Genomic DNA, 13,902 nt, shown 5'->3' with positions numbered 1-13,902 from the left:
TGCACTTTACTATGTTTACACTATTGCATAGCTACAATTTAATTTTAATGCTATATCAATTGGTTAGTTGGTTGATTCATAAAATGTATGGTTGCCTCTAAACTGCTGAGGCTGCTCAGTTAGTAAGTAAGGCACCCAGCCAGCCAGCCAGCCAGTTCAGTCAAATGGTTGCACTCGACATATGATTTTCCATGTAATTGCACCGCATAAAATATGAAATCAGATTCAATTAATTAGCATGTAAATATAAATTTCGTTAGTCGTTTGCAATTGTGAATACTTTTAGTACACCCTCAAAAAATAAACGTGAATCGCACAACAAATAGAAAATAGAGAATGTTTCACAAGTGACGCCGAGAAGCCAATAGCGAATAATTCCCAGGCGGTACTTTTTTTATATCATCGTTGACATTTGTCACGTAGTTAAATGCACAATTTTATACGATTGAACAACGCGTTAAAATTATTGAGACTCATTATGAAAACGGTCGATCATTAAGACCAATAAATCGCAAAATTCATAATTTTTGTTTTTTAAATAATCGGCCGAATGTGTCTCCCATTCAAAGGTTGGTGAACAAATTTCAAGAAACTGATTCTCTCGAGGATAGAAAGAGAACTGATCGACTAGAAACTGTGCGATCTGTTAAGAAAATTGCTGCTGTAGCGCAAAGTGTTGCTAAACATCCTTCAACAGCGATATCTCAAAATTCTCAATCAGCAGACATTCATGAATCGACTGTTTGACGGATTTCACCTGTTGCTCATGGTGGACATTTAAATGATGACATTTTTCGCATGCAATTGTTAAGAGCCGTATTTTGAATACAAATAGGGAAATCTGAAAGAATCTATATTTTTACATTTTTTATTTTAAAAGAGTACCAAGACCCTTTATATAAAAAATTTCAAGCCATCGTTTTATGACAAAAAATGAGTAACACCATCAACAAAAATAATTATCAAAAATCAACGCGCAATTCAAGTGACCTTAAACTTGCAGTAGGTCAAATTTGATTAAGCCACGAAACTGTACACCCAAACAAACTGTACATCAAAACAAAAAAATTTCAAAAAAAAAATTTAAAAAAAATTTGGAATTTTGAATTTCGATTTTTTTTGAAAAATTTTGAAATTTTGCTGAATATTGGTTGAACTTTTTTAAATTTTGTACAAAATTCGAAACTTTACGATATACCTTTTTTATAACTTGAACTATTTTTCATAGAAAGTAAAGAATAAATCAATCAAAGAGATAAGTAAATAGTCAAAACTTTGCATTATGTCTCGCTGCTATTGCTATTGACAACAGAAGTGTAAGTAAGAAGTTAACCAATTTCTTTCGCTTTATCTTAACCATTGAACTAAGTGCATCATAATAGGTGTGAAATCCAGCCTCATCAACATATGCGAATCAACCCTGGGCTTCAAACCCCCTCTTCCTAGGCTTCCTATTCCTATTTCCGTTCCTGTTCCAAGGCTTCCTATTGCCTTGGATGAGTGAGTCAACATGGCGCCTGATTGAGGACGGAGACGGCCAAAGTAAATGCGAGATCAAGCAAAGAGCCTTAATGACAAGCAACAAGTTGCTAAAATCTACAACCAGCTCATAAAACCTGTGCAGTAAGCCTGCCCAAACGCAATTGGATAATTGGGCTTGCACACTAGGCCGAACAAGCAACTCAAGCCCAGAACTCTTGCATGCTGGATGAGATAACAAGAAAAATGTCTGGTGCTAGACAAAAAACAAGTCGGGCAATCAGAGCGAAAGAAAGTATTAACAACAACGACGATGAGCAATTCCAAAGATGGAGAGAAAACTGTGATGAAGACCTCAAGTTGTATGCCGCCTCCAAACTCAAAAGAAGGTTTGTTATTAGAAGTACCTTAAGGCCGGATTAAGAGGCTGTTAATATGGCCTGCCGAAAGCGACCGCTGTTCTATAAAGTTTATTGATGTTTACTTACCCCCTGTATGGTTCACAACGGACGAATTTTAATTATTTGTCAAAGCAGGCCCCTCGCAAGGACAGCCATTTATTCAAACCCCACATAATCTAACCTATAATAACCATAGTTGAGATTGAAGACAAAACCTACCAGAACCAAAAAATCCGCAAAAATTTTAACACCAAACAGTAAAATATCATAATTTTCCAGAAGAACTCTAAAAAGGAACATCCCAAGCATTACGTTATCGTAAGTATTCTCCTCAATTTTTGCTGTCCACTAACTTTAAATACGTATAAGAAACGGATTTATAGGCTAAAAATTCTTTTGAAAATTTGTTAAGGCAGGTGTAAGTTTCACCAACTTCTGGTTACCCTTTGGATGTGCCCGAGTTTCAGCAATTGATGTAAAATGTTTTTTCTAATAACTTTCGCCTCTCGGCATATAATCACAAGCCTCTGCGTGTATTTCTCTGCCATGAAAAGCTTCTCATAAAAAATCGTCTGCCTTTCGGAGTCAGCTTAAAATTGTAGGTTCCTCCATTTGTGGAACAACATCAAGAAGAACACCACAGATAGAAGGAAGAGCTCAGCCAAACACCTGAAAAGGGTGTAAGCGCCAATTATATATACGATGGCTGTTTGACAAGTTTGTAAAAACTCAGACAGATGGCACTGCTGACGCATATCGAAGTTATGTTTATTTAGTAGCATCTTTTAGAAGAACACGCACCAAGGTTCAGCAAGATCGGTTTTTTTTCTCTTTGTGTTTCGCATTCGTTTGAATCGAGGAAGTCAAGTGATTTGCTTCGTCCATCACGACAATGCTCCAACTTGCGCCTCAGCAGTTGTAGTCGCAAAATGTATGGAAATACGGTATATACCTATAAAATGAGACTTTTAGCTAGTAGTTCATAGATGTCGCTAGGAGTGTTTTTAAACCTTCCCAAATGTCTTGTTTTTTTCGTCTATCATCTGTCAACAATATTCAGTTCATGGTTTGTTACGTTTCATACAACAATGTATTTCTGTCGCTCTTAAAAATGTCGAATTTCGTGCCTTCAAACTACGATTAGCGGACATCGAAAAACCACTTGTAAAATGCTGCTCTCCCGGTTCAAAAGGAAGTCTGTTTTGCATCGAATCGTTACGGGTGATGAAAAATGGGTGTGTTTCTCCAATCCCAAGCGTAAACGATCGTATGGTCCGCCCGGCCACAAGCCAAAAACAACGGCCAAACCAAATCGCTTCGGCCGCAAGGCAATGCTGTGTGTTTTCTGGGATCTGCGTGGTATGATTTGGTACGAGCTATTAAAACCAGGTGAAACAGTTGACGGTGCACGCTACCAACCACAATTGGCCGATTTGAACAGGGCTATGCACCGAAAACGCCCAGAATATGCCGATCGGCGTCACAAAGTAATTTTTCTTGATGACAATGCACCGCCACATCCAACAAGAGACGTTGGTGGAGACGTACGATTGGGAACCGCTGGTGCATGCGGCTAACTCACCGGACTTGGCGCCTTCCGATTATCATTTGTTTACATCGATGGGCCACGCACTTTCCGAGCAACGCTTCAATTCTCACGAAGAAAGCCAAAAAATGGCTCGATGATTGGTTTGTGGCCAAAGACGGCCAATTTTTTTGGTGCGGCATCCACAAATTGCCTGAGAGATGGGAAAAATTGTGTCGCTAGCGATGGCTATTATCTTGAAGATTAGATTTGTAACCATTTTTTGTTAATAAACGTTTGAAATTGAAAAAAAGTCTCATTTCATAGGTATATATGTTTCCAACTCGTTTCACATCCCCCCTATTTTCCAGGCTTGGCTTCCATAGATCTCTCGAACTGCTATTTGTACCACAATTGGAAGAAATGTTTGCCGGGAAAAAGATTTAATTCAAATGAGGAGGTGATTGCAGAAATGAATGGGGTTTTTAGACTTGGACAAGTCCTATAATAGGGAAAGGATCAACAGAGTAGAACAGAGTTGTATGAAGTCTGTACGCCTAAAAGGAGATTATATCGAAAAATGAAAAAGATTTCCCCCCAAAAAATTAAGTTCATTTTATTTTTGCACGAACGTCCCTCGATGTTTACATTTTTTAAATATTCATATTTTTGTATATTTTTATATATATTTTTCCCCCCTCTTGCCAATTTGTGAACACTTTGCTTACCACAAATTTTGTGCATATGCATGAGCACATTTTTCATTTGAACTAATAGTGCAAAATTACCGGCAAAACATGGAAAATTATCAGCTCAACTGCGCACAATAACAAGACAGAAAATTTATTAGGCAATCTAAACAGAGCATTCCTATGAGTATGAGCAAATCGTTCTGTGCATATGTATGTGCATATGAGCACAAAGAATATGTGTGCGTGCGTGCAGTGTTTACCAAAAAACACAAAAAAAAAAGATCAGCAAACAAAGTATTTTATTGCAACTGCGCCTTAATGTATGTATGTACACTTTATACAAATGAGCTAAGCTCTTACCCGCCAACTAACCAACCAACCACCCAGCCAACCGACCGACATCATTACTGTGGCATTACTCATGCGCCACACACTCATTCGCTGATATAAATGATGACCGCATTTAAGTCATAACTCACGCAAAATAATGTTGGTGGCGTAAAAATTTTGTAACAATTTCTAGTAACTCATGGAAACGCGCTTTTGGTAGTTGGTGAGGGATATACTGAAGCAGTGCATGAAAGTAATAAAGTGCGCTTAAACTGTAACGAGGCGGTTAAGGAACTTTGCATTCAAATAGACTTAGAGTGCAATGGAGGAGTGGTGATAGTGGCAGTGGTTGTTCAGTTGGTGGAGATGATGTGGAGAAATACTGCGGATTTCGCATGCGTAGCTAGACGTTGTAATACGTCAATGTCGCTGAGTGTGTGTGTCGAGGCGTTTATGGGCGTGTGTGTGTGTGTGAGTTCGACTTTGCGTTCATATGAATATTCAGCGGCAATATTTTCTAAACCAAAAACGTTACAATAGTCGACAAGCGCGATTTGTATTGTTCTTGTATACCCGACGCGCCTTTACGTTCAATTCATATGCTGGCTGGGTATGTGTGTGTGTATGTGTGCATGTTTGTGTATATTTTTTTTTTTGTTTTTTTTGAGTCTAGTATTAAGCTATAAATCAGCAATATTAAATATGGTATGTAAGGCTGAAAAACAAATGAAAAATAATATACAAACAAATGCTTCCGTTACGCCTTTTCCTCCCTGCATTCCGCTTTCGTACTTTCCTTCCTTTGGCACCACTCTTTGCTCAATGCAATCAACTCGTGTTTCGTCTTAGAGTTGCGAGTAAATATTTTAAAATTTCCGCTCATGTTTTTTGTATATGGATTTTTATTGCGTATTTCGCAATGACGAGGTATCTAAAATTGATTGCCTGCATTTTGTCAGTAAGTCTGTGCGATGTTTCAAATACGACGAACAATTCAACTTTTTACTTGCAATTCTGTTAAAGTACTTCATGTAGGTATTGTAGTTTTGCGTAGATTAGGGTGGTCCACAAAAGGTTGAAGTACTAAGTGCGAAATTGGCTATTTATATTTCTTCCCGAACAGATTGTTTTTTGTGAGGAGATTTTTCATGGCAGAAATACACTCGGAGGACTGCTATTGCCTGCCAATGGGCGACCGCTATCAAACAAAACTATTTCTTTCTTTTGGTATTTCAAGCACGGAGATCCCAACCTACGCATTTTCGAATGGTAGTCACGTGCAAACCCATTCGCCTATGGTTGCCGCCGATAGTATTGTGTTTCGAAATATTCTCCTTGATTATCAGCACACTTTTGCATTCGTTTCAACTATTTTTCGAACTATTTTTTCCAGTCATCTAGCCAGGGCGTTTTTAAATTGTATGGGATACAACAAAAATACACCATTTTACCACTTGGCACTCAGGCAAAATGTTATTAATGCTCTTCATGTTAATGCCTAAGAATGCCTCAATCTCACGGTATGTGAGAGGACAAGCATGCTCAACATCGATAGTTTCTGACACAACAACTGATTTTGGATGACGTTTTTCGGAATTTGTCGATGAGCGCACAGCGATTATGAAAAAATTCATTGCATTGCTTGCCCGTAGTGTAATGATTTTAGTTCATCGATGTATTTTTGTCCTGCTAAGCTACTTCGAAGATTTTGAAATATAATCACAAGAAAATGTTCACGAGTTGCGGATAGAGAAATCTATACGAAATTCAAAAAAAAATGCAGTGTTAGCTGCCAAAAAATGCTACCATGTCCCGTGAGAGATTGCCTCAATAGTCCAACCTCCTTTAACCTTATTGCACTTTGACCAGCGATGGAAATAACGTGAAAGTCGATGGGAAGTAAGTGCAAAACTCCCCTCAGCCACTCCCTTCTGCAGCCATTAACGCCACGTTTAGCAAAGGGGTTACCTCAACACACAAGCGAGCTTGGCAAGCTGAGAGAGGCTACAGATGGACACGGTCACGTCCGATCGCCTGTCGGAGATCCTCCTGTCATTAAGCAGAAGGGACTCTAGACAGCTGGTTCGACTGATAACAGGCCACTTTCTATGGCCGAAGCACATGGAAAAGTTAGGCATCTCAGACAGTGCACTCTGCCCAGCATGTGGAGAAGAGGATAAGGAATGAGACGGCGGACCACTTTCTGTGGTCTGCCCGGCCTTTGCTCGAATCAGGCGAGAGGTCTTTGGCACTGATGTGTTAAGAAGCGACTACCTTGGCTCCTTGACACCACAAGATCTACTCCGATTTTTTCGGAGGTCGGGTAGGTTTAAAGGTAATAAAAAAGGGAACCCGAGTGCAGTAAAATGAACTTAATGTCGCCTTAGTGCTGTACTGACTAGTTTGTCCCGACAAAACGAAAAAGGGCAACACGATATTAAGGGCAGCACTGAGACAAGTTCTACTTATACATCCTACGGTGATGCCAATACAAGCCATCCGTTGCACCATCTCCAGATTAGTGAGATTATATCCCTTCCGAAGTGTTTACCATCAAACCAGATCCATCACGTTTTACGTATAGGAATAACCTGTCTTTTGAATGAGTAAGGCGACACAAACGCAATTTTATTTTTCGCACACAATTTTTTTTTTCAACATTTTTTCTACCATTACATTTACCGCAACATTTTAGTTAAGGTAGTTTGTATTTTATCTTTTTTGACATTGGTTGGTTGGCCATTCAGAATCCAACTTGCGCTTCTGCACCTTTTTGTTGTCACATCCTCGTTACCAACTTGTTCAAAGGGTATTTATGACTATATCCAGTCTGTGCGATTTAACACCTCATTAGGTTGTTGACGTGTAAATGACATTTGTTCGAAGTTCTCGATCAGTGGTTTGCCCAGGTTTGACATTCTCTCCTTCCATAAAGCAGGGCATTCAGAGAGAAAATTGAAACAACTTTTACAGTGTGTGTTGTGAGTGATGCCCATTCCGGCTACGTTGTTCCCCGATAGACCAAAAGTCAGTTATCACTGCCGAGAGTCTCCAAGCGTTCCGCCATTTCATGTTTGTCAACGGTGACGTATATTTGTGTTTGTAGGTGGGCCTTACCTGGCCATTCTGCTAACTTTACATGTCTGGTGGCGCTGAAGCTTTGCCTTGCCACTCCATCTGCATTCCGCAATTCGTAGATATTTTAAGGAAATTGCCTTCTTGATTGCACCCAGTGGTGCGAATACCGATTCTGCAAGAATATTACCCATGGCAGATCCCCTTTTTGCCAGTTTATCTGCTTTTACGTTACCTTCAATGCTCCGATGCCCCGGGACCCAGATTAAGGTAACATTATGGTAAAACCACTCAAGGTGGTAAGGCTATTGCTTGTCAGCCGAAGTTGACATTGCTGGGTTCAAAAATATTTGTGTTTAATTGCAATTAATTTTTACTACTAATGAGGAGATTCCGAGCGCAGAAAAGTAAATGAATGCATACAAGGTGTGTTCAAAAAATAAGTTGAATTCTCATTTTTCTCAAAAAATATCTATTTATTCATCAATTTCTATTTTATCTCCTTCCAAGATAATACACTTGTGCCCGCGTTTTCCATTCCTCGAAGCAGTTCTGATGTGCACTTTTTGGTATGTCGTTGAGCTCTCTCAGCGATTCTGTTTTTACCTCTCCAATTGTCGCAAAACGGCGTTCTTTCATGGATCTCTTCAATCTTGGGAACTGGAATAAGGCGCAGGGAGCCAAATCTGGTGAATACGGTGGCTTTGGCATGATAACGTCGTTGTTTCTGGTCAAATAATCTCTTAGAAGCAAAGATGAGTGATGATGGTGCGAAAGCCATGCAGTTATATCCACAATTCCAGGCGTTTTTTCATATTACTTAACGCAATTTTAAGCAAAATTAAGCTTTTTTGGAGCGAACTTCGCTGCCAGATGCTTGATATCCGAAATTTCAGAAAGTATTGCATGGCATGAGCCATTCGATATGCCGACATCCTCAGTAAGTTATCTGATTGTGGTTCGACGGTTCTCCATAACAATTTTCTTCACTTTTTCAGCATTTTCTTAGGTTGTTGATGTGCTGGGGCGTCCAGAGCGGGCGTCGTCATTCACATCTTCTCGACCTTCTGTGAAAAGCTGCTACCACTTTTAAAGATTTTTTTCACTCAGAGTACTCTTACCTTATGCCACTATCAACATTTGATATGTCTTTGGGCACTTAATTCCGTTATTTACACAAAATTTGATGCAACTTCTTTGATTTTTTTTTTCTGATAGCAGAAAATCTCCCAAAACGCAAAACACTCGTCTTATTTACGCCTCTTACAAACAAACTAAACATCTTATTTTACTAAAACCGTGGTCATATCTTCGAGACGAGTGTACCAACATAAAAAATAGTAAAAATCGAAAGTCGAATCTACGTAGCCCGCGAAACTTTAAAATTTACCTTATTTGTTTAACACACCTCGTACATGTACTATACAACTACTGCAGAGAAGCAAGTCTTCATATGAATTTCTTTCACTTTCTGGAACTTCTCTATCAAACTCCTTGCATAGGCATTTATTTTTCCAATTACCCTTATAGACGTTTACAGCCTTTGTTGTTCTATCTTCATAATAATCTCAGTCCACTTCCTCTTCTTTTATTCCGCATGTTGCATCTCAGCAACAACGGCGTCTTATAGGTGACTAAGCAAATGTCACTTATTCTTATAAAAAAAATTTTTTTTGGTTTTTTTGGACTAGCAACATTTACGCTAGATTGTCTAGCATACCAACGAAAAGCAAAAACCCATTACACGCGCATTTATATATTTGAATAAATGTATACACCAGTGTTCACATAATTAAGGCACTTTATCTTTTTACTTTTATTCGTAATATTTTTCATGCTATAATTTTTTCGTTAATTTGTTTTTTTTTTTAATATAGTTCGTTGCATAACAGAAGCCTTATCTCAGAAACTTGACCTAAGTTCCAAACATTGTACGGAATTCATAACAATTTAGTAGCATTAACTATATTTTTTCTTCCATATAAACCAATTTGTCAAAAATTAACGCAATTTTTGTAGGACTTTATGCTCACACCTAAAATTATATTACTAAAGTTGAGTGGACTTTAAAACTGCATACTAAGAAATTTTCCAAAAATTCCTATTTAGAATTTTAATAACAATTTTTTAAAATTTGTTAAATTTTTGTGAATTTTTTACAATATTTGGATCTTTAATTTATAAGGTTTTTGTTATATAATTAACTATGTATAACTTTACGAAAAATTAACGAAAAAAATTACCATAAAAAATATTGGGAATTTTCTAAAAAAGTAATGAACTATAATTTAACGAAAAAAATGTACCATAAAAAATATTAGGAATCTTCTAAACTGGACGAACTATAAATTAACGAAAACTTAACGAAAAACATGTACTATAAAAAAAGATTGGGAATTTGAACAATAACTTCACGAAAAATTAACAGAAAAAGTTTACCATAAAAAATATTAGAAATCTTCTAAAAAAATAGTGCACCAAAACTTTACAAAAAATTAACGAAAAAAATTTATCACAAAAAATATGGGGAATCTTCTAAAAAAGTAATAAACTATAACTTTACGAAAAATTAACGAAAAAAATTTACCATAAAAAATATTGGGAATCTTCTAACAAATAATGAACTATAACTTTACGAAATATTGACGAAAAAAACTTACCATAAAAAATATTGAGAATCTTCTAAAAAATAATGAACTATAAATTTACGAAAAATTAACAAAAAAAATGTACTATAAAAAATATTGGGAATTTTCTAAAAAGTAATGAACTAGAACTTTAAGAAAAATTTACGAAAGTAATTTAGCATAAAAAATATTCTAAAAAAGTAATGAACTATAACTTTACGAAAAATTAACGAAAAAAATTTACCGTAAAAAATAATGGGAGTCTTCTGAAAAAATAATGAACTATAAGTTAACGAAAAATTGACGAAAAAAATTTACCATACAAAATAATGAACTATAACTTTACGAAAAATAACGAAAAAATTTTACCCTAAAAAATAATAGGAGTCTTCTGAAAAAGTAATGAACTATAACTTTACGAAAAATTAATGACAAAAATTTACCATAAAAAATATTGGAAATCTTCTAAAAAATAATGAGCTATAACTTTACGAAAAATTGACGAAAAAAATTTACCATAAAAAATATTGAAAGTCTTCTAAAAAATAATGAACTATAACTTTACGAAAAATTAACGAAAAAATTTTACCATAAAAAATAATGGGAGTCTTCTGAAAAAGTAATGAACTATAACTTTACGAAAAATAACGAAAAAATTGTACCCTAAAAAATAATAGGAGTCTTCTGAAAAAGTAATGAACCATAACTTTACGAAAAATTAACGACAAAAATTTACCATAAAAAATATTGGAAATCTTCTAAGAAATAATGAACTACAACTTTACGAAAAATTAACGACAAAAATTTACCATAAAAAATATTGAAAGTCTTCTAAAAAATAATGAACTATAACTTTACGAAAAATTAACGAAAAAATTTTACCATAAAAAATAATGGGAGTCTTCTGAAAAAGTAATGAACTATAACTTTACAAAAAATAACGAAAAAATTGTACCCTAAAAAATAATTGGAGTCTTCTGAAAAAGTAATGAACTATAACTTTACGAAAAATTAACGACAAAAATTTACCATAAAAAATATTGGAAATCTTCTAAAAAATAATCAACTATAACTTTACGAAAAATTAACGACAAAAATTTACCATAAAAAATATTGGGAATCTTCTAAGAAATAATGAACTACAACTTAACGAAAAATTAACGACAAAAATTTACCATAAAAAATATTGGAAATCTTCTAAAAAAAATAAGTGACTTAATTATGTGAGCTCAAGTGTATGCGACTCATCAACAACACTTCTATTCATTTTGCCATTGACATAAAATTAAATTATATGAGTAATGAGTAAATACACGCGTGAATGCGCTTGAAAAATGTTTTTGTGCTCTCATGCGCATGCGTGTATGGGTTTGTGTGTGTGTCTGTGCAGCATACCAAAGTGGATGAAATTATAACGAATTTACACAGATTGCAATATTTGTTGTGCTCGCCTTATTTTGAGGTTGTTTTTAGTGCTTTTTATGTTACCCAAGCAGGTATATATGTATGTGGGTGCGTATGCATACTTTCATAATGCGCACGTATGCGCACGCACATATATCCCTATATGCATACATCAACAAGTAATTTGAACTCAAGCTTCTTGGCTTTATTTTTGTATTTTTGTCTTGAATGAAAATATCTACACACCCGTTTGTATGTGTTAGTGTGTTTATGCCGATGTGCGTGAAAATGAGAAATTCCCCAATGTTACTTGTCACGCGGTTATGGCATTTTAATAACAATTTTCGTATACCATTTCAAATTTTTTATGCATACGACTTTTTCATTCTTCCGCTTTTTCATTCTCTCTTTTTAGGTAAGTGCATTTTTCACGCTGAATTGTGTGGTTTGAATTTGTTTGGGTAAGTTTGTGTTGAAATGGAAAAAATGAATGAAGTGCAGAATACTAAACGAAATTTTGAGTCAACGAAAATATTTAAGTTTTCTTGAAATTAGTACAACGAGCTGCTGTCGCTGCAATAGTGCGATATTGTATTGTCTTAATTTAAAAAATTTTAATTAAAGCTATTTTGAAATTTTTAATAAAAAAATGTTGACATAAAAAAGTTTTGACAGTTTATAAAGTTGCATGTCTTTTCTGCTTAGGTTAAGGATTGCTTCTGCCTTAATCCGTTCTAGATCTATAAGTCTTTTCGATTGCCGCATGCCCGATTGGGCTCTTCAGTAATCGAGTAGGCTTCGTTGTTTCCGCTCACGTAGAAAGGCACTTTTGAAGCTGTTATTTACCCCGCAGATAGGTTCAAGACCTATGAAGGGATTGTTTGCCCCATTTTTCGCTAAAGTGTATTATTTTTTAAAGTTTTGTAGTTCAATTTCTCAAAGACTTAAAAAAAAAAGTGTGCGTATAACAATGAGAAGCCCATCCCGAACACATAACCGAAATTTCAAAAAAGTCAGTAAAAGTGTTTTTGAGCTTTGTGAACCACCACAAGTAAAACCGATTTTATTATATTCAAAATATCCTCATATTAGAGATAGACAGATATTCACAAAGAGTATGCATTTCTATTCTTTTGTATATTTTTTGATGTTTTGTTGTTTTTTTTTTTTACTTTTCTTAAACAATGTTTTCAACAAATATACCGAACTCTAAAAATTCATATAAAGCCAGTTGGGTCCTCGTTTTATTGCTCAACTGCTAATCCGCTACTTATCTTCGTGTTCAAGCGAGTTTAATCTTAATCTGGCATTAAAAGTATGAAAAGAAGCGATAAAAATCAAGCGCTCATTAAAATAATCCGAGATTTAACTTTGTCGCTTTGAAAACTTTTCTTCGCATGATAAGTAAAACCTGCCCATAATACATTAAATACAAATATGTTTGTCTCTTAAAGCACACAAAAATGCACGCAAAGTAAAAAAAATCCCATCGAAAAGACGATAAAATCATGGAGTTACATGCAATGAAATAGAAAGATATTTGACTTAGTTTAGCGACTACCACAGACACTTATCTTTTCTATGAATATTTCTTTATTGTTTTCCACATTCTCTTTACCAATACAAAGACATATATATGTATATAAGTACATGTGTAGCTTCTGTGCGCTTATGAAGTCGTTTATGTTTTTTATTGCGGCTGTTTATGCAAAGGAAAAACGATGAAGCAAATAAATTCTAAATATGTAACAATAGTACGAGGTGTAGCTATTTAATAATCAGATTGACGGTTTTATAGTAGAGGTACGCATGAGCCAAGTAGAGTAACTGCGGGTATTGTGGTATACCCATTTTATTTTCGTCTATAAAATCGTTAAATTTTATTTGATTTGAATGAAAATTTATCAATAATATGCTACCGTTATTAAGTTCAAATAAACCTAGCTTCAAAAGCCTTAGAGCCGCGAGTTTCAGAAATATTTAAGAAAGTACTGCAAAAGACGGAAACAAGCCCTTGAAGAAATTGGCGGGTAATGTGGTATACCTTATACTGGTAATGTGGTATAGTATACCACATTACCCGCATATTATGCCTTTAATAATAAGTCAGTTACTTTTGATTGATAACTAAAATTTTATTGCGAACCATTTAAAAAAGGAATATGAACTGAATTAAAACATATTGAACAAAAATATTTTAAGCTTCAATTGACAAAAAACGCAACAATAAAATTCATAGCACTTGTAAGAGTATTACTTACAAGAATCGCAAAGAAAAATAGCACTTCGATTGGGAATACACTTTTCGTGGGCCCAAATTTGTTCGCATTGCAGACAAGAGGTCCAAGGCTTCATTATTATATCTTGCC

At 35.2% G+C, this 13,902-nt stretch overlaps 1 protein-coding gene across 1 annotated transcript in view; it reads left to right on the top strand.

Annotated features, from left to right (window-relative positions):
* LOC128865103 (tyrosine-protein phosphatase Lar-like) overlaps positions 1-12,100 on the top strand; it is a 50,954-nt gene extending 38,854 nt beyond the window's left edge. The window contains exon 4 of the mRNA XM_054105075.1: positions 11,949-12,100. Within this exon, the coding sequence (XP_053961050.1) occupies positions 11,949-11,998 (50 nt within the window). The 3' untranslated portion in view covers positions 11,999-12,100. The remainder of the gene's footprint in view (positions 1-11,948) is intronic.
* The last annotated feature ends 1,802 nt before the right edge of the window (positions 12,101-13,902 follow it).

The sequence above is a fragment of the Anastrepha ludens genome, chromosome 5 (genome assembly GCF_028408465.1).
Source record: "Anastrepha ludens isolate Willacy chromosome 5, idAnaLude1.1, whole genome shotgun sequence".
NCBI lineage: Eukaryota > Metazoa > Arthropoda > Insecta > Diptera > Tephritidae > Anastrepha > Anastrepha ludens.
The sequence above is the reverse complement of the archived record's forward strand: the minus strand, read 5'-3'. Positions and strand labels throughout refer to the sequence as shown.